Source organism: Anas acuta, chromosome Z (assembly GCF_963932015.1).
Source record: "Anas acuta chromosome Z, bAnaAcu1.1, whole genome shotgun sequence".
NCBI classification, from domain to species: domain Eukaryota; kingdom Metazoa; phylum Chordata; class Aves; order Anseriformes; family Anatidae; genus Anas; species Anas acuta.
Window position 1 is genome coordinate 44,979,108 of NC_089017.1, and position 20,004 is coordinate 44,999,111.

At 36.5% G+C, this 20,004-nt stretch overlaps 1 protein-coding gene across 2 annotated transcripts in view; it reads left to right on the top strand.

Annotated features, from left to right (window-relative positions):
• FBN2 (fibrillin 2) overlaps window positions 1–20,004 on the top strand; it is a 187,101-nt gene that overhangs the window by 126,639 nt on the left and 40,458 nt on the right. For both annotated transcript variants that reach the window (XM_068666397.1, XM_068666398.1), the window contains 12 exons: window positions 1,391–1,516; window positions 3,303–3,431; window positions 7,180–7,305; window positions 8,048–8,173; window positions 8,958–9,080; window positions 9,221–9,346; window positions 10,938–11,063; window positions 12,193–12,315; window positions 13,712–13,834; window positions 15,835–15,960; window positions 17,840–17,962; window positions 18,347–18,469. In XM_068666397.1, the coding sequence (XP_068522498.1) occupies window positions 1,391–1,516; window positions 3,303–3,431; window positions 7,180–7,305; window positions 8,048–8,173; window positions 8,958–9,080; window positions 9,221–9,346; window positions 10,938–11,063; window positions 12,193–12,315; window positions 13,712–13,834; window positions 15,835–15,960; window positions 17,840–17,962; window positions 18,347–18,469 (1,500 nt within the window). The remainder of the gene's footprint in view (window positions 1–1,390; window positions 1,517–3,302; window positions 3,432–7,179; window positions 7,306–8,047; window positions 8,174–8,957; window positions 9,081–9,220; window positions 9,347–10,937; window positions 11,064–12,192; window positions 12,316–13,711; window positions 13,835–15,834; window positions 15,961–17,839; window positions 17,963–18,346; window positions 18,470–20,004) is intronic.

Sequence of the window (20,004 nt, forward strand, 5' to 3'; positions counted from 1 at the left end):
TTGATTTAATACTTGAACACAGTATTCTAAAACATTTGTCTTGAAAATATGTTGAGCTGTTTGAGAAAACTTCAACAAATTGGCCCTCTGTTTCACCATAAATAACCTCCAGTTTTCAAGTGTTACTATTCTAATGCAAAGCTCTCAGCATTCAGTGGTGATTTGCTAAACAACTACAGAATTCTACGCGCTCAAGATTTTTGTAAGATTTTGCTGCATGTTTCTGCTTTTGCACCATACTTTTTTTAGTCCTCAAGTAAGGACATTCATCCAGCAAATTATAGATTATAAGAAAAGCTCGTTCAAATCTGTAAATCCCCTTGTGCATGTGCTTATGAGAGAGTTTGCAAGAACTTTGAACAGCCTATGTTATCCCAGCTGTCCAGAAAATACATTTAGAAGAGGTGAAACATTTTGCTTGATATTCAACAAAAAAAAAGTTACCCTTTCCTAAACTGATTTTGAAATTTTGAAATATCACTCAATTAATAATAATAATAATAATAATAATAATAATAATAATAATAATAATTACATCTCTTACAAGAAGGTTCAGCAAAACCATGAATATTCATTGTGTTAGCCAAGTAAAGAACATGATACGTATTTGTGTCACAAGCAAAACAGTGGCAACATGGGAAATTTCATTGAATTTAGTGGATTGCTGATAAACATAAACTTTTAATTACTGTTTGTGTATTGCAAAGCAAAGAAGACATAAACAATTGAATGGGCAGGCAAACACCTTTTCTGCCTTTTTTCCAGGCTCAATTTCAGCCCAGCAGCTCTCCTCCACTCTTCTTGGTGTTTGTCCCTCTGTTTTTATTGCAGGTTGCACTCAGTTCCAGACCCATGGGTGAGGCTTTGGGCAGCAGATGTTTGGAGATGGTTTCTCTCTTCCACCCCTTGTTATTTGTTTAATGTTTTCTCTCACTCTTCTTTCCTTCTTAAGCATTTTCTGTACCCCAGCCCTCAGGGCTGTCACTACTCCAGAGTAGTACACCAGAGCCAAAACTGCCCATTGTCACTTGCCCTGGTATGGATCACCTACAGGAACAGTTCCTTAGAGGTGTGACTGCTCTGACATAGGTCTTCCATGGGCAGCAGTCCTTCAAGGGTGCCTCCTAGGGCTTGGAGTACTGCCTTCCAGGAGTGCATCACAGCTGTGTGTCCAGCTATGTCCCCTATTAGTTGTCTCCTTGATTTCATTTTTCCAAACTCCAAACCTGTGAGGGATGAGGCCATCCCTGCAGTACCCTGCTGCCCTGCATGCCTTTTATGCTCAGTACAATTGATAAGAAGGAAAAGGAATTCCCATTCAATATATATTTATATATTAAGTGTTTAAGAATGTTATTTTCTTTTTCTTTTTCCTTTTTTTTTTCCATAGATATCAATGAATGCAAGGTATTCCCTGGAATGTGTATGAATGGTAAATGCAGGAATACAATTGGAAGTTTCAAATGTAGATGTAACAGTGGGTTTGCTTTAGATATGGAGGAAAGAAACTGTACAGGTAAGTCTTTAATTTTCCCCAATTCTTAAAGGAACTTGTGATGGCTGCATAGCTTGGTGATCTGGAAGCTCAAAGTAATTCATTTTCTTCAATTTCTAAGAGCATAATCTATGTACAGAGTAGTCAACAGTGTTGTTTCCCTTTCAGGAAGTGAATTCTCTATTAAATTGAACATTCTTCTGGTAAATGGACGTTAGGAATCTGTTAAATTGGTGTTAAAGGTGTTCAAGCCGTGCTCTGTCAGTACAATCTGAAAAATCTGAAAGAATTACCAGTGAAGTTAATTTCTACTTCTTAGCATACAGATTAACTCAATTTATGGTCTTTACTCTGTAATAAAACATCCACTGTGTGGATGAACTGAGGGACTCCACTACAAATTAATTTTCATTTAGATTTGATAGCCAAGTGCTCACGGAGGCACCCTTGCAATTCTGACATCAGTGCTTTAACACAAGAAGAGGCGTGCATTTAATTTAAAAGTTTATTTACTGCCTGAAAAGACTAAAATAGAAGATAAGTGTGATAGTTTCCTCATTATGAGAACCTGGATGCCTGCATTGTGGGTGGCTCTGAGCTGAAAATGAAGGAGGTTTTGTTTTACCACACAGGAGTCCATGAGTGAGTCTGACTAATACAAAGTGTGGGTGGTAAGGCATGTTAACTGAGGTTGGTCTGGATGTTAATGTTGCCCTAACTGGTGATTTCCTTGTTTTTATAGTGATTGCATTGATGAGAAATGCATTTAACGAACTTTATTTCTAAACTAACAAGAATAGGTCAGAAAACTTCTCCCTATGAAAGCGTGTTTTTCATTGAAACTTTGTCCTGGTGAAAATGTTCCACAGAAAAGCCACAGAGACCCAGGTTTTATTAAATAGAAGACATTTTCTTATTTTAAATTAGCAACAAAATGTTTTATAAAGCCCGTAGAAAGCCAAGCACTCAGTGACATCCCAGGTCCACCATATGAATTACCATCCCACACCTGAACACATATGTGCATGAGAACAGAACTATCCTCTCCCATTAGAAACCTGGCCATTGGGAGCAACAAGAGGCAGAAGAGATTCTTTCATGTAGTAAAAAAAAAAGAACTGTTTAAAATCTTATTATTTTTTTTTGTTCGTTCTTGCAGTTTCTTCAGTTAAGCTTGTACTAGCTTTGTTTTCCTGAGCCACTTTAAGAAATAGTTCACTGTCCAGCTCACCACCTTACTGCAGACATGTCGATGCCTTTCTCTGTTCTTTTATTCCTTGCTCCCCAGACTTCTCAGATGACTGCCCGAATTCTACGCCTTATCCTCTTGGTCTATTGTCTTATTGTCTTTATTGTTTCAAATAATCTGTTATTTTTTATTTCCTGTGAATCCTTCATGTTTTATTAACGTGTTAAAAAAAAAAAAAAGAAAAAAAAAAAAAGAATTATGAATTACTAGAGAATTGTCTTCAAAAAAAGCAATTTAATATCAATGGCACTGTATTCATGGAGTCAAATGGTACCTCTATAATAATAACTCAATTTATTACAGTAGTGTCCTTAGAAATACACTTTAACATAGTTTAATCTATGGCTGAGAGCTCTAAAGGTATTTTATTATGAATCTTCCACAAACTTTTTCACACAATCTTTTAAATATTAAAATCAATTGCATTTCTGTATCAATGTATGTACTATGTATAATTTCTGTAGAATTCATTTATAATGTCCAAGTCACCTTCTGTGAAAGCAAGAATCACCTTAAACTCTTTTTGACTTTTCTACATTTCCATTTACTGTAAAACAGACATTGATGAGTGCCGGATCTCCCCAGACTTATGTGGAAGTGGTACTTGTGTCAACACTCCTGGAAGCTTTGAGTGCGAGTGCTTTGATGGTTATGAAAGTGGGTTTATGATGATGAAGAACTGTATGGGTAAGTGTTGCCAGGATGAGCTGGAGACATTCTGTTTGCTGTACTCTGTACTATACTAGCACTACTCCACTGAACACTTCATACACATAATATGACTTCTTGAAAAAATGACCAATGTCCAATATATAGGACAGATAACTGACTTGTGTATGTAGCTTTGCTTGTTCTTTTTGCTGATTACATTCACACATTTCTGTATAGCTAATTCAGATTGTCAGCAACTATTTGTATAGTTAACAGCGGCTCATGAGGTATTGAAACATTTAATGCATCTAAGAACAGGAGGCTGAAGTTTCAAGGGCAATGTGATTCATGTTTCTTTGATTCTTTTAGGACTTAAGAAATTCTGAGACAATTTAGTCTAAAAAAGTCTCACATATTTCTAAATCGTTTAACTCATAAGAATAGATACTGACACCAAAAGTTACTAGCCACCTAAAAAATATCTGGAGTTGACATTATAGAGTACTTCTGCATACACCATGGAAATGGAAAGTCTGAAATTTGTATCTTGGTAGGATACACTTAACCCTATTTCAGATGTTCTATTTTATTATTATTTTTTTTTTACTAAATCCTAACTTTTTTAGTTCTGTTATGCAAATATGTCTTTGAAAGGGACAAATTGTTCAAGCTCTATTCAAAGGCTGATGAAACAGAATCACAGTCCCTCTCATTGAGGTTGGAGGACCTGTGGAGGTCATCCAGTCCAACCTGTGCTCAGTGCAGGATAAACTAGAGCAAGGACCATGAACAGTTCAATACTGGAAATCTCCAAGGACAGGTATTGCACAGCCTCTCTCAGACTTGTTCAAGTGCCAGAGCATCCTCCCACTAAAAATGTTCCTTTCCATGTTTAAATACAATTTCCTGTGCTTCAGTTTTGTACCCATTTGTCTCTCATTTTGTCACTGGACACCACTCAGAAGGTGACTTTCTTCTTTACCTTCTCCAGAAGACATTTATACACATTGATAAAACCCCCTGAGCCTTCTTTTACCTATGCTGAACATTCACATGTTCACTCTCTAAGCTTTTCTTTGCATGTCAGAACCCCAAACATCTAAGTCTTCTCTATGATTTTAATGAGAATTTAACAAGTACATCCATGTACTGCAGAGCCCGGAACTGAATGTACCACTCCAGATGTAGCCTTATCGGTGTTGAGGGTGATGTTCACCCCCCTCCAGCCTGCTTGTGGTGCACTTTCTAATGTAGCCCAGGATGACGTTGACCTTCACTGCATGGGGCACATTTCTGCACCATGTTAAGTTTGTTCCCTGGGATCCCTGGGTCCTTTTCTGCAAACCTACTATCCAGTTGGTCGGTCCCCAGCCTGTGCTGTTGCATCTGTTTATTCCACCCCGGGGGCATCACTATTTGTTGATGAGAGGTTCCAGTTTGCTTATTTCTTCAGCCTTGCAAGGTAGAATTGAATTGCAGCACAACCATCTGGTACATTAACCACTCTTTCTTCTGTCATCTGCCAACTTGCCAAGGGTGCATTCTGACCCATCATCTAGATCATTAAAGATGATTAACAGTATTTGTCCCATTATTGGCTCCTGAGGTATACCACTAGCAACCAGTGTCTAGCTGGGCTTTGTGACGCTGATCACAACCCTTTGAACCTGGCAGTTCAGCCAGTTTTAAGGCCACTCCACTGTGTCCTCATCTAGATCATATATTATCAGTTTGTCTGCTAGTGTCTTAGGGAAGACAGTGTCAAATGCCTTTCTAAAGTCAAAACGAAAAGCATTCACTGCTCGCTCATTCATTGATCTAGACATTTCATTGATGAACACAGTCAGGTTGGTCAGCTCTGATTTTCCCTTTGAATCTCTGCTAACCATACCCTTTCACTTCCATGTAATTCCTGTGTTTGAAAATGGCTTCCAGGATTCTTTGCTCTATCACCTTCACAGAGACTGAAGTGAGGCTGAATGGTCTGGATCTTCCTTTTTGCCCTTTTTGAAGATAGGATTAATATTCACTTTCCTCCCATCCAGAAGATCGTCACCTAATTGCCATGCCCTTTCAAAGATGATCTGTAGTGGCCTCACAGTGACACCAGTCAGCTCCCTTTGCACTCATGCATACAACTCATGAGGTTCCGCGGATCAGCGCATGGCCCCATTGTTTAAATGTTCCTTGACTTCTCTGACTGAGGAGTGAGTCTTCCTGGTTCCAGACTTTTCCACCGATTTTAGGCCTCAAATTCCTGAAAGCAAATGTTACCAGTAAAGATATATGCAACGACAGTATTGAATATCTTGTCTTCTTCCAGGCATCCTAGGTTACCAGTTCCATTCAGCACTGGGCTCATATTTTCCCTCGTCTTCTGTCTTTCACATGCTTTGCATGTGAAAGATTTTCTTGTTGCCCTTTACATCCCTTGCCAAGGTCAAATCCTGGTGGCATCCCTGCATACTCAAACAGTGCTTCAGTATGCCTCCTGGGTCGCCTATCCCTGCTTTTGTGTATTTTATGCTTCATTTTTATGTTTGAGTTCTGTCAGGAGCATTCTGTACTCTTTGATTGAACTCAAGTGCATGGTTCTGTGGCCTCCATGCAGGCTTCCTGTCACCTTTCCTTGGTTTCCAGTATATTATGATGCTTGAAAACACAGAGTCATCAAAATATCATTGCCCAAATCACAGAAAAAGATAGTAAGGAAGCTAAACTGTGGAAACCTTCAGGAGAGACAGACAATCTCTACAAATGCAGAGAAAGAATACTGTTTGGTTTCTGTAAGTCAGAGGCAAGGAAGCAAGATGTCAGGTAAATACACAGAGAGTGAGAAAATAAGAAGAGAAAGAAATGACTTCTTGAAGGCCTTTTGCAGAAACTAAGAAAAGGAAGGCATGCTGAATTAAAACATTTTAGAGCTTTGAGAATTAGCCAAACAGGAGTCTATCAAAAGATAAATTGGATTCTATCATCAGCCAGTTTCTCTTGTTTTGTGAATAACCTGCAAAACCCTATGATGTCTTGGCTAATTTCTTAGGCAAAGGAAGTCTACCTATTTGAATAAAATACTAGTCTACCTATTTAAATAAAAGTCTTTATTTCAAGGGTAGCTAGTCATGCTTCCTGGGAGTACAAAAGTGTGAGTGCTTCCTGCACCTTGAAGGTCCATTGTTCATATTTCTTTCCATATCTATAGTGTTAGCTGTTTTTTTCAGGTTCATGAGTCAAATATTCAGTTTTCCATTGTAAGTTGTAACATGTCTATTTCTCAGCCGCATATCCACATACACAGTAGTTATCAAGCTATCTATCTTTTTACTATCCTTTTAGTTAAAAGTTTACACGCGTGTCCCCATTAACTGCAATCCATGGACAACAATTTCAATGCATGCCTGAAATGGGTGTCTGGTTAAATTTAGAAGGTAACTTTTTTTGAAAATTGCAACTGAATGTAAATACATTGCTCAAAATGATGACCATCCAAACAGATGCTATCTTTTCTTGTTTCATGTGTCTCTAAGAGCACTTAATTTTGAATGACACATTTATCTTATTTTCTTGGAAAAGAAAAGCCCAACTTATTTTAAAATTCAGTAACATAAAGGACTTTTGTTTTGCAGTGTTACATAGAATGAGGAAAGGAGGAACACTGCTTCAATTAAACCTTCTTTTTGTTTGTGACCTCCAGATTTTGTCACTTCCAGGCACTGAGAATTGCTTTTCCCTTTGTTGCTCCTTAGTAATGATTTTATACTTTCTTTCCCTGTTTTCTTTTCAGATATTGATGAATGTGAACGCAACCCTCTACTGTGTAGAGGTGGCACTTGTGTGAACACAGAAGGGAGTTTTCAGTGTGACTGTCCTGTGGGACATGAACTGTCACCATCACATGAGGAATGCATTGGTGAGTTTCAACTAAGGATAGCAGTCTTCACCTCTCTATGAAGAGCAGTCATTTGTGCTATGAAAACTTTTTGTCACTGGCAAGAATGTTGCCTTAGGAATATCTCAAACAAATTCATGTTCCTCCTTTGAATACCTTCAAATAAAATGAATACCTGCAAATTAAATCCTTATAGAAGATCCTGTAAAATTTCCAGTGCCCTCAGCACTTTTGGCTTCAAAGAGGAGTTTTTTAGCAGGCCTCTAAGGGTTATTAAGCAGCTCGAAGGACTGTACCACTCATGTTGGCCATTTTCAATTGAAAGGCATAAAAGCATAAAGTGAACCTTTTTCCTACAATCACAAAAAAATCACAAAAAAAAGTGTTTCTGTCCTACAGTGAAATGCAGTTCTCCTTTTTGCACATAATTCACTACTGAAGGGGTAAAAAAAAAAAAAAAAAAAAAGCCATAAATCATATTACATCTTTGTCTTCTGTGTTTGATGAATAGTCATTGCAAGAGTTGGCTTAAACCAGCAGATTGGAGTACCATGGACTTCCTGAGGGGTTCTGCTACAGTTAATGTTCACAGAACAAAATGAAGAAGGTCACTGTTTCAGACGTACTATTTAGGGTCCATACCTTGAACAAGAACGTGCTACGAGCCAGAAATTGAAAGTGTGTGAAATCCACTGGTTTAAAATGTATTCCTTACCCCCTTTCTCTGACTAAGAAGTAATTGATACAAATGATTCTTTTCCAGATATAAATGAATGCTCACTAAGTGACAATCTCTGCAGAAATGGCAAATGTGTGAACATGATTGGAACATACCAGTGTTCCTGTAACTCTGGATACCAGGCTACTTCTGACCGACAAGGCTGCATAGGCAAGTGCTGTATGCCTTAACCTATGTATTTGTACCTAAGTGTGTATTGTTTCATATGACTTTGCCTCTATTTCATGCAGAGCCATCTTCTCATTTTCTGCTATCAAGTATATCATGAACTATTGTGGACATTTTACCTTAAGAGTATTAAGAAAGTGTAACACCGTTGCTGTAAGCATGCTCTGAAGCATGCTTTGAGAAAATAAGACTCTTATGGTGCTATGCCATTAAAATCATAAGCTTGAGTGTGAAACAATGAGAAAATATTGCTCCATTTCTTAGTTGAGAAAGAACAGCCCAAGCACATATAGGTTTTATTCTACTTACTGTATATGTTTCTAAAAATCCTACACTTCAGTAAAACTGAACTATGTATTTGTCAGCACATAGGCAATGAGAGCAGAGGGTCTGAGATTTTTTTTTGTTGCTGCTTTTGCTTATTTTTTGCAATAACACAAATTTGTGCTGCATATCAAGTGTACATGAAACTTTAGTTTCTTAGGGCTTTTCTTTCTTTTTCTTTCCACCTGTTGTCTTTTCCCTCTTTGTTAAACCTATATCTTTAATAATATATGTGAATATAAATAACTTAAAAGTAGTCACTTGCTCCCATAGATGAAAATGCAGTTGAAAGAGGGAAGGAAGGCTGAACAAAATCTAAATAAAGGGAGTGTAGTGTGAGAATGAAAACTCAAGATCATCACCGGCAAACTGCTTCATCTCTTAAGTAAAATGACTTATCCTTATAAAAGTAGACTTACTGTAACTTATGTTGCTTCCCCAGATATTGATGAATGCATGATAATGAATGGAGGCTGCGACACCCACTGCACTAACTCAGAAGGCAGCTATGAATGTAGCTGCAGTGATGGTTATGCTCTAATGCCAGATGTCAGGACATGTGCAGGTAGTTTTTAATATCATTATGGGTTTTCATTAAAAATAGATTGAAAGTTCCAGCATGGCGCCTTTCAGCCAATCTAAATATGGTATTCTGTTAGCCAGTCTGTACCAGTGTGACAGAGTTATTTTCTGCTTTTATTTCAGATATTGATGAATGTGAAAACAATCCAGATATCTGTGATGGTGGGCAATGTACTAATATTCCAGGGGAGTATCGCTGTCTCTGTTATGATGGATTTATGGCGTCTATGGACATGAAAACTTGCATTGGTAAGTAGCTGTACAAACCAAAGGTAATGAAAGTCCAAAAATTGTACAACTCATGCTTTGGAGTCTTTGAAGGGATAATGAAGGCAGGTTATAGAACTATGTATGTAAATGTTAAAAAAATAAAATAAAAAATTACCGATCTTTCTTGCTACAGTGTAAATGTCAAGAAGTGTAACAGAAAACGTGAAAAGTCCATATGCATAAATAAACTCCTGTAATTCCAAAAATAGGATTGATATAATTGTAATTGTAGGATTTACCTAAAACTTCACTATAGAGAAGAGAATGTTTGAGTGCCCCAGCATTTTCTTCTGTCTTTTGTAAATGTTTTAGTTTATCCTCTCAACTACATTAATTTACTATGAGTGATTATGAAGGAAATCAAAATAAAAATACTTCTTCAGGTTAAATAAACCTGTTTAGACAGTTCTACTGTTTATACGAAACCCTAACATTTTACATTTAATGTTTTCTATATACTATACTTTAAGGTGGTTTGGGCTATATTAATAAAATTATACTTTGTGAACATCTGTCAAATACACCTTTCATTACTCATTTTACACATGTGCACACTGAGTAGAAACTAACCGTATGTAGTGCTGAATAAACTGTCATAGAATCATAGAATATCTCTAGATGGAATGAACAAAGAACATCAAGTCTAACTCATGACTCTGCACAGGACCACCCAAAAATCAAACCATATGTCTGAGAGCATTGTCCAAATGCTTCCTGAAATCTGGCAGGCTCAGTGCTGTGACCACTTCCTTGGGAAGCCTATTCCAGTGCCCAACCACCCTCTGGGTGCAGAACCTTTCCCTAACTCCCAGCCTGACCCTCCCCTGTCCCAGCTCCATGTTATTCCCTCGGGTCCTGTCTCTGTCTCCAGAAAGCAGAGCTCAGCGCCTGCCCTTCCACACCCCTTGTAAAGAAGCTGCAGGCTGCCATGAAGTCTCCACTCAGCATCGACCTCTCTAAGCTGAATAAGGGACCTCATATACTCCTCAGATGTCTTTCCCTCTAGACTCTTCACTATCTTTGTCTGTCTCCTTTGAATGCTCCCTAAAAGTTTTATATTTTTCTTATATTGTGGTGCACACAACTGGACACAGAGCTCAAGGTGAGGGCGCACCAGTGTGGGTGGAGCAATGCAGGACAATCTCTTCAGTCAACTGGCTAGCTATGCTGTGCTTGATGCATCTCAGAATACAGTTGGCCCATTTGGCTGTCATGGCCCACTGTTAACTCATATTCTACTTGCCATTGACCAGAACCCCCAGATACTCCTGGGCTGCTCTCCAGCTTCTCATCTCTCTGTATGTATAGCCAGGGCTGCCCCTTCCTGAGTGCAGAATCCAGCACTTGTTCTTGTTAAACTTCATGTGGGTAGGTGATGGACCAGCTCTCTTAATTTGTCAAGATCTCTCTGTAAGGCCTCTTCACCCCTGAGGAAGTCAAATGGCTCCTCCTTATGTGCTTCTGGTATTTTCACCTCAACAACAATATTCCAAAAAGACAAAGTATGCTGTTAGGTGACACTTAGGTGTTCGTAATTTTTAAGTAACAATGAATTTATGTGCACTTGCAGATGTAAATGAATGTGATTTGAATTCCAACATCTGTATGTTTGGGGAGTGTGAAAACACTAAAGGTTCATTCATTTGTCACTGCCAGCTAGGATATTCGGTCAAGAAAGGAACCACTGGATGCACAGGTAAAACAAATTTCTGTCATATGTGTTACAGTGTGTAGATATCTTGATTGGCTTTCAGGTAAAATAAATGCACAAGTGTTCACACACAAGTGAGAGTGTAATTTCTACCATTAGGTAGTAAATGTAGGAGTCTAACTATATTACATGTATCAGCATGTATCCAGGAGTTTGAAAAGGTTTGCTCTTTGACCAACATCAATGTGATATAAGAGACCTCATATGTAACTGCAGTTTTAAAGGCAAAACTTTTTTTGCTATAGACTGGAAGAATATCTAGTACCAAATAGAACATGGCTAGGTATGGCAGCATCTGTGGTAGAAGTATTTAATCTGTACCCGTTTGTCATGCATACTCAAAGTATAAACTCATATATCAACTACAGCTGTGAGAAATGACCCAGGAGTCTAAGGTCAAAAGGGAAAAAAATGGAATAAAAGAATGAAAATTAAAAAAAAAAAATAACGGTGTAAGAAGGAAAGTATATGCCTTCCTTCAACCCATGCTAAGAAGTTTTAAAGAATCATAGTAATGCAGTTTCAAACTGTACAACTTCCTGTGCTAAATGGCATCTTTCTGCAGGCTGGGTCTACTCTGTTAGGGGGAAGCTAAGGTCATACAAAATGACTCTTCTCAGAAGGTTGATGGAATTCCTCCTGTAATTCCATGTTTAAGAATTTGTTTTATAGTTTCAAAAATCATTTCTATAACTGAAATGTGCCCACACAATCAAGGATGTCAACCCATTTTAGGCATATGAGCATACTTGTCTGTAAGACAGCTTTAATTTCACACCAAAAAGCAACTGTAGGAAATCAAACTAATTTTACCATGTTTACTAACAAAGAACAAATGAAAAATATATGAAATGAATATATAATGAATAACAAATGAAAATATAATGAAAGTACAATTGAAAGTGCAAGTATCACTATTATTAATCTATAAAATAATGTCACTTGCTTGAATATGGTTTTGCTTGCTTGAATATAGCATATGGTTTTGAACTTTTTGTTTTTTTAAAGGATTGCAAAACTATGCAATGGAAATGAGTAAAATCCAAGGGAAACATCATTTGTAATATTCTGGTTCTCCTGATGTAAATACTAACAGTTTATTTTGTGCTTCTAGATGTGGATGAGTGTGAAATTGGTGCTCACAACTGTGACATGCATGCCTCATGTGTCAATGTACCAGGAAGTTTTAAATGTAGTTGCAGAGAGGGATGGGTCGGGAATGGCATTAAATGTATTGGTAAGTATATAGAAAAATGAAGTTTTTTCTCTCTCTCTTTTTTTTTTTCTTTTTCCTTTTTTCCTTTTTTCATTTTTTTTTCTTTTTTAACAAAACATGCAATATGACTGTGATTACTTCAAAATAATACAAAAGTATTAATAAAGTATTAATACAAAAGTATTATTCGTCTATTTTCATGTATTTGCTGCACTCTGTGGATAGATGAGTATACAAGATTCTTATGTTTGGGGAGTTTGCTTTTTTTTAAAAAAAAAAATAAAAGTTCTGTTTCAAGAGCCTCTCTGTAACATCCTGCTGTGTTAAATATGTATTTTGCAAAGTTTATATACAACAGCTAGAATGGGCAAAATACAAAATTCAGTCAAAAATAAGGTGGAGTTTGTTTTGAGATTTCCTGCCATTAAGATATTATTTCTGTTACTTAATACCATTTTTCTGGGAAAAAAAATCCTGTAGGATTTCTAGTTAATAGGCCTAATATAAAGCAGGTTGGACCTGAAGTATGGGAAACTTGATTCTACATTTGCTGGGCTGCCACAGTCACATTATGTCTCCTTGCCTTTGTTTTTAACTTTGGTGTGTAAAAGAGATTGTAATATTTACGTTTTTTGCATAACATTTTGGGACCTGTGGAAGACAAGATTCACTTAAAAATTAGGCTTTATTGGCATAATATATGAAAGAAAAAGTACCTGTATTATGAGATTTTACTACAACCCAGATTTTGTAAGATTTTAAAGCTATTTTAAAGCTATGCTAAATAAGACATCCTATTTGATGGTAAGATATGTTGTTACATGTTGTTAAGATAGCTCCTGGGTACAGAATGTTCTTCCAGGAGTCCCTTATACAGATGTCTGCTGACAGGCAAGGCAGAGTGTGGGAAGGACCATCAGGTACCACATATCACCTGTCACAGTGCGGCACCTGATACTGACTTACATCATGCACTCAAATGGCCATTTCCATCAAGTCAAGTTGCAATTGCCATTTAGTGGCAGGAGAGTCTTCTGTTTTTGTTGTTGGTTTGGTTTTGTTTGGTTTGTGTTATTTTTAAATCCAAATTGGCATCCAAGTTAGTAGTAAATCTTGCATTGATTTTCATAGCATTAGTTTGGTTTTGTGTTCTGTTCATTGAGAAGGCTCATCAGATGTGTGTTAGATTTTCACCTCACCATATCTCTTTGTTCTGTTATTTTCAGCACACTTTAATTCCAAGCTCTTTATCAGGATATTAACATTTGAGTAATGATGTCAACATTTACTCCAATGAATCAGCTGAATTCCATCCACTGTGTGGATGTTGTATGCTTGTTTAGTTTGACAGTTAATTGCAAGCAAAGTACACTAACTGCTGTATTACTGCTTATGCTCTTTTGTCCCTGATGTGTAGATCTTGATGAATGCTCCAATGGGACACACCAGTGCAGCGTGAATGCTCAGTGTGTAAACACCCCAGGGTCATACCGCTGCGCATGTGCAGAGGGATTCACAGGGGATGGATTTACTTGTTCTGGTAAGGAGTTTCTGTGAAAGCTGATTTGCCACTACTGGTTTCTGCTTCATGGGAACGTTGCAAAATTAGACCCAAGCCCAAAGTGCAAGAGAATAAATATAAAAGTGTCTGTTAAGACCCATCTCCTGAACAAATGTTAACAAAGGCAGTTGACCCTTCGATTTGCATGCCAAACTGGATGCAGTGAGACCAGTTGTTGTGTGAAGCTCCTGTGTGCTCTTTTCTCCTTTTCCTTTTGCTCGAACTTTTTTGAATGTGAATGTGCAGTTTCAAGAGAACAAGGATTCAGCTGTTGTCGACCCTGCTCTGTTGCCTGGGTCTGTCTCTGACAGGGAAGAGGTATTTCATTTTGCCCTCACTAGGGGAAAGAGGACCGAATGGGATGTAATCATTAATGATTAAATCATTATTTTTAATGATTTTCTTTTAAATAAAAACAAGTTGCAATTGAAAAATGTTGCCCATTATCTCTGCATTTATGTTTTTTTGAACATCATTTACCACACAGAAAGTGTTTCAAAATCACTCAAAGTATAAGAGATTGTATAAAGTGTAAGGATTTTATATAAGACAAATTTATGAGCATTGAGTTGCTGTGTTTTCTATCACTTACGGAGTGGAAATCCAACAGTGTCTCTGCTCTAAAGTTCTTATTTGTTCTGTATGTGGTCAGCAGTTTTTAAGGTTTGAAGGAAGAGTAAGAGTAGTAAAATAAAGAAAGTAATGTGAATGCATTCACTATTAGCTAACTAACCAAAATCAATTTACACCTTAAATATTATTAAAACTTAATATAACAATCAGTCAGAAGACTTACTAACATTAGTTTTTGATCTCAGAAGTAGGATCTTCATATTTTGTTGATTGATGTGTGTTTCAAGTTTGTGGCTAATGAACATGAATTTTAATCCCTATTGTTAATGCAGTATGCTTCACATTTGTAAATATAAAATTTAATTTAATTCTCAATTTTGCTCTTTTTTAGAGCTATCAAAAATTTTAGGAAAATGAAAATGAGCCATGTTTTTTGAAAGGACCAATGCTCAAAGTAACACTTGCAAAGAATGTTTCATGTCAGACTAACAGAGCAATATCATAGAATCACAGAATCATCTAGGTTGGAAGAAACTGCCAAGATCATCTAGTCCAACCTCTGACCTAACACTAACAAGTCCTCCACTAAACCACTAAACCATATCACTAAGCTCTACATCTAAAGGTCTTTTAAAGACATCGAGGGATGGTAACTCAACCACTTCCCTGGGCAGCCCATTCCAATGCCTCACAACCCTCTCGGTAAAGAAGTTCTTCCTAATATCCAACCTAAACCTCCCCTGGTGCAACTTTAGCCCATTCCCCCTCATCCTGTCACCAGGCACATGGGAGAATAGACCAATTCCCACCTCGCTACAGCCTCCTTTGAGGTACCTGTAGAGAGCGATAAGGTCGCCCCAGAGCCTCCTCTTCTTCAGGCTGAACAATCCCAGCTCCCTCAGCCCTTCCTCTTAAGACTTGTTCTCCAGATCCCTCACCAGCTTTGTTGCCCTTCTCTGGACTCACTTGAGCACCTCGATGTCCTTCTTGTAGTGAGGCTGAAAAAAAAAGCTGAACACAGTACTCGAGGTGTGGCCTCACCAGAGCCGAGTACAATATATAACATAAATATATAATATATATTATTAATTATTAATATATATATTATATATATAACAGAAAATAAAGCTTTGACTTTCTGAGCAAAGCATTAAAACAAATAATAATAATAATAATAATAATAATAATAATAATAATAATAATAATAATAATAATAGGTAAGAATCTTAGCAGGGTAGAAGGACTCATTTTGGAAATGACATTAGATTTGCCTTTCTCCATTCTTTCAATTTGGTTCATCTTCAGGTGTAAACAATTTGTTTTATATCAATAAAACTCTGCAAGTGGTAGGATAAAATTATTTGTATTTGGACATGCGGTTTCAAAGAAATTTCTGTCTCCCACAGATATCGATGAGTGTGCAGAAAATGTTAATCTGTGTGAAAACGGACAGTGTTTGAATGTCCCTGGTGCATACCGTTGTGAGTGTGAGATGGGATTCACTCCCTCCTTGGACAGCAAGTCATGCCAAGGTAAACTACTGGTACTTCAAGTTCATTTTCTGAGTTTGGATTGGCTGCCATAAAGCAAACAACGAGAACTTCTGGAAGTACCTCAACCTGGAAGCAGAATACGTAACACATGCTTCACATATAAAACTAATTTATTCAACCAAGGATTATTTTGCAGTCTTAATTATGTTGAAGGTAGCTTTCATCTCTTTATGAAGTTTTCCTGGCTGTGGCCCAGAAATCTCAGCAGTTTGGCTTGGCAATTTTGTGTTGGTGGTTTTTTTTGTTACTATTTCTCTTAGTCTTGTCACTAGTGAGTAGTGTGTGGAAAAAACGTGCATTCATCTCTATTTTATTTAATGTGCTTACATAGGAAATATAAACTGCATTGAGTGACCTCATTTTTAATAAACCATATTTGACAACTTTGTAATACTCCTTGATGTGTGTCCTGAAGATTTTTTTTATCATCATCCTTTCACTCTGTGTATTGTAGATCATCTGAAGTAGATTCTCTCTCTAATTCAATGGAGCTTCTGTTCCTTGTTGTATTCTTACACCCTTTTTCAGTTTAACATGAAAACCGTGTATTACATAAATTCTTTTTAATTAATGTTCCAAAGCATTTTACTTTATCGGCATGTTCACATATTCATGTGTATGAGTCAGACTTCAGGCTTGTGAAAAATTATTCAAGAGGTGTTCTGGTCAGAGCTATTGTAATTACTGAATATTATCAGTTGTTTAACTTAGCAAATTTCTCAGTGCAGCTCAGTTAGCCATTCTATAATCATGCCAATGTTCCAATGTTCCAAAATAAATAAATAAATAGATAAAAAATCAGCCAATTGGTATATTGATAAACAAAATATTATATAAAATTCTCTAATTCTAGAGACAGTAAGTCATGCAATTTTGGCTTTTCAGTTGGTCCACAATAATGTGCTGAAAAACAAATTGAAGAATTTTGGACAAAAAACTTGGTATATTATTGTAATTCCAAAAGAAATCTGAAAGTATTGCATAGATTAAATTACACTGTTCAAGAACTAGAATGTATGGATGCTGAATGCTGTAAAGGAATTCTTTTTTTTTTTTTTTTTTTTTTTTTAAGTTGATGTATTAATTTGTCCTGTGGTAGGGTGACTCTTTGGCTGATTTCTGCCGCCAAGGGATAAAATCTAAAGCCTGTATTTAGTGCGGTAATTGTAATATTTCACCTGATTTCTAAAGAAACCCCTTGACATATTAGTATATTAGCTTCTCAATGATACACTCTTTTCCACAACTTTATAAAGCTTATCTTAACACAGATTATCTTTCTGACCCAATTCAGAGGTCATTTCATGGCTATAGTCCAATTTAGAAATTTGAATTTAGAAAACTTGCTTTAATTGCCAGTTTAAATTAATTGAGAACCATTGGATACTAGGCATTTATCTTAAATTTTTCATCTAAAAATTTAACCCAATCCCCATCATTTCAAAGTTACCCTTTCTCATACATTACTATAAAGAGCCATTATATCACTTCTCAAGCTTCGACTAAAGCAAGCAAGCCAAGTTCACCACAGATCTTTCATTCACTCCTGAACTGTGTATCCAGAATTCCAAGTGAAAATTTAGCTGTGCTTAGTAAAACGGTATCAATGCTGTCTGCTTTCCTGTCTCTGCTAAAAATAGCTCACTAGAGCTGCATTCACCTTTTGCACAGATGCTTTATTTTATAAATTTAGGACTCTTGCTATTGGACAGTACCTGCCAATTTTTTTCATCTTTTATTAATTTTCTTCCACTCAGAAGTTGTATGTGTCTTCATTCACACTTTGCAATGCAACACACTATTATAACACTAATATGATAACAGTATCTAATTTTCTTTTCTTAATATATTCCTTCAGATATTGATGAATGCTCCTTCCAAAATATATGTGTGTTTGGTACCTGCAATAATCTACCAGGAATGTTTCATTGCATCTGTGATGATGGCTATGAACTAGACAGAACCGGAGGAAACTGTACAGGTATATTTCTTCTGTTCAGAAATATGTCAAGGCTAAATAAATACCCTTTTAATTGCAGCGGGTTGTTTGAAACAGGAGTTCACAACATGTATTTTATTCTCTAGCAGCTATACAAGCACATTCTTTTTCCACCAAATAAGGAGTTTTTAGCATTGTATGCTTTTGATTTAGTTTAAGAATTAGATTTAAAAAATGCTTCTTATATATGCACCTGCATGATGGTTATTCTTAAGTGTTTGATGAATTATTAGCAGCTCTTTGCTTCAGTTTCAGGTAGAAATAACTGGTATTTGAAAATTTCTTGCTTATTTTGCTTTAAAATGTAAAATGATTCCTCTTTTCCATCAAGTGAATGGATTTATAAATATAGCCTTCCTATTTCAGATATTGATGAATGTGCTGATCCCATTAACTGTGTTAATGGTCTCTGTGTAAATACTCCTGGGAGGTATGAATGTAATTGCCCTCCAGATTTCCAGCTGAATCCTACCGGGGTGGGTTGTGTGGGTAAGTAAAAGCTACTTAAAGTATCACTGTAGAAATCAAATGAATAATCATGTTAGATGGATACTAGATATATCAAACATGGGTAGTTTTGGTCTCTCTTCGAAGGCAGGGTGCCTGTTTTGATGCACTTGAGGGAAGCAAGATACAAAAATTATCATTCACTTGCTGATCCTGCTGTATAGTTTTCTAGAGCTTATTAGTTCGTGTAAATGACTGATGGTGTTTATAAAGTCTTGAAAATACACTTTTTTAAAATTTGTTCAAACATATATTATTTGCATTTCCATTTTCCTCAAAGTCGCCTGTTCTTTGTTTAAGTCTAAACTGGAATTAAAACTGCTTATGGTGCCCATTTAACTAAAAACAAACTCAAAAGCACATTTCACTGTAGTTTAATTCTCTCTGGCATGATCATCTCTGGCTTATACTGAAATATATTGAATTTTCATTGTATCTTCTACTTTCATTACATTTTTCCACTTGTTATAAACCTGTCATGTGATTAGAATATATAAGAGCAATTAGTCTAGGGAAGATTTCGGGAAAGTAGTGTTGAAAGAAGTTCAGCCGTAAAGATTTGTGTGGGATCCTGGGAAAGCCTTTTAGTTTTTTGTTTGGAGACCAGCCTTTTTATTTTAATACTTGGGGAAGACTCAGACTTGCACAAATTGAGAAGTAGAAATCTGCCCATTTTCTAAATACTGGCAACACTACTATAGTGTGGTAATAAATAAATATATTCTAAACAAATCATTTCTATAGAAATGCATATTTCCTTCAGAACAAATTTTATTGCTCATTTTTTCCATGTGTCTCTCTTTTCTGTGTACATTCTCTCTAGCAACTGTAGAGTCCCAAGTGAGAGACCAAGTCCTCCCTCTCAGAAGAAAAAAAAAATTAATAAGAAAGCGAAAGAAAAACTGTTTGACCCTACTTTATTTCTGTCTTGAGGAAGTACTACTAGGCCTCTCTGATACTTAAACACTTTTCCTTTCCCCTGTGTAAGAAATATTTTTAGTTCCTCAGTGACTGCCTGCACAGAAAAGAGAAGTTCCTGAGGTGTAGACTGCTGGACAAATGTGTTTTTTGTTTGGTTTGTTTTGTTTTAACCTCAGTTTCAGAGATTGGCAGAACTGTAATCCTGTTGTCTATATGGCAGGAACTGTAACTCTCAGATGCACAATTTACATCTCTCTATAGCCTGATTTCATGATGAAGTGCAAAAAACATTCACTGAACATTCAGCTTTTGTTTTTAATAGGAGTGTGCAAAGCCTCTGCTTCTCATGAAATATCATCAGATTAAGATAACAACTAAGTCCTGTTCCATGAACAAAATGGCACTTCAATGCCCTTTTTTTAGAAGCCCTTTAAGAGATGGGGGCATCAAGTTCAAATAAAGACATCTTAGTTATATGTTATACGATTTTAAACGTTGTTAGGTTTTGATCTGTTTCCTTTCAACAGCAGCAATTTATAATATTTCTAGAGGATTACATGAGTTAACATCGGCAAAGGAAACACCAAGACAATTGC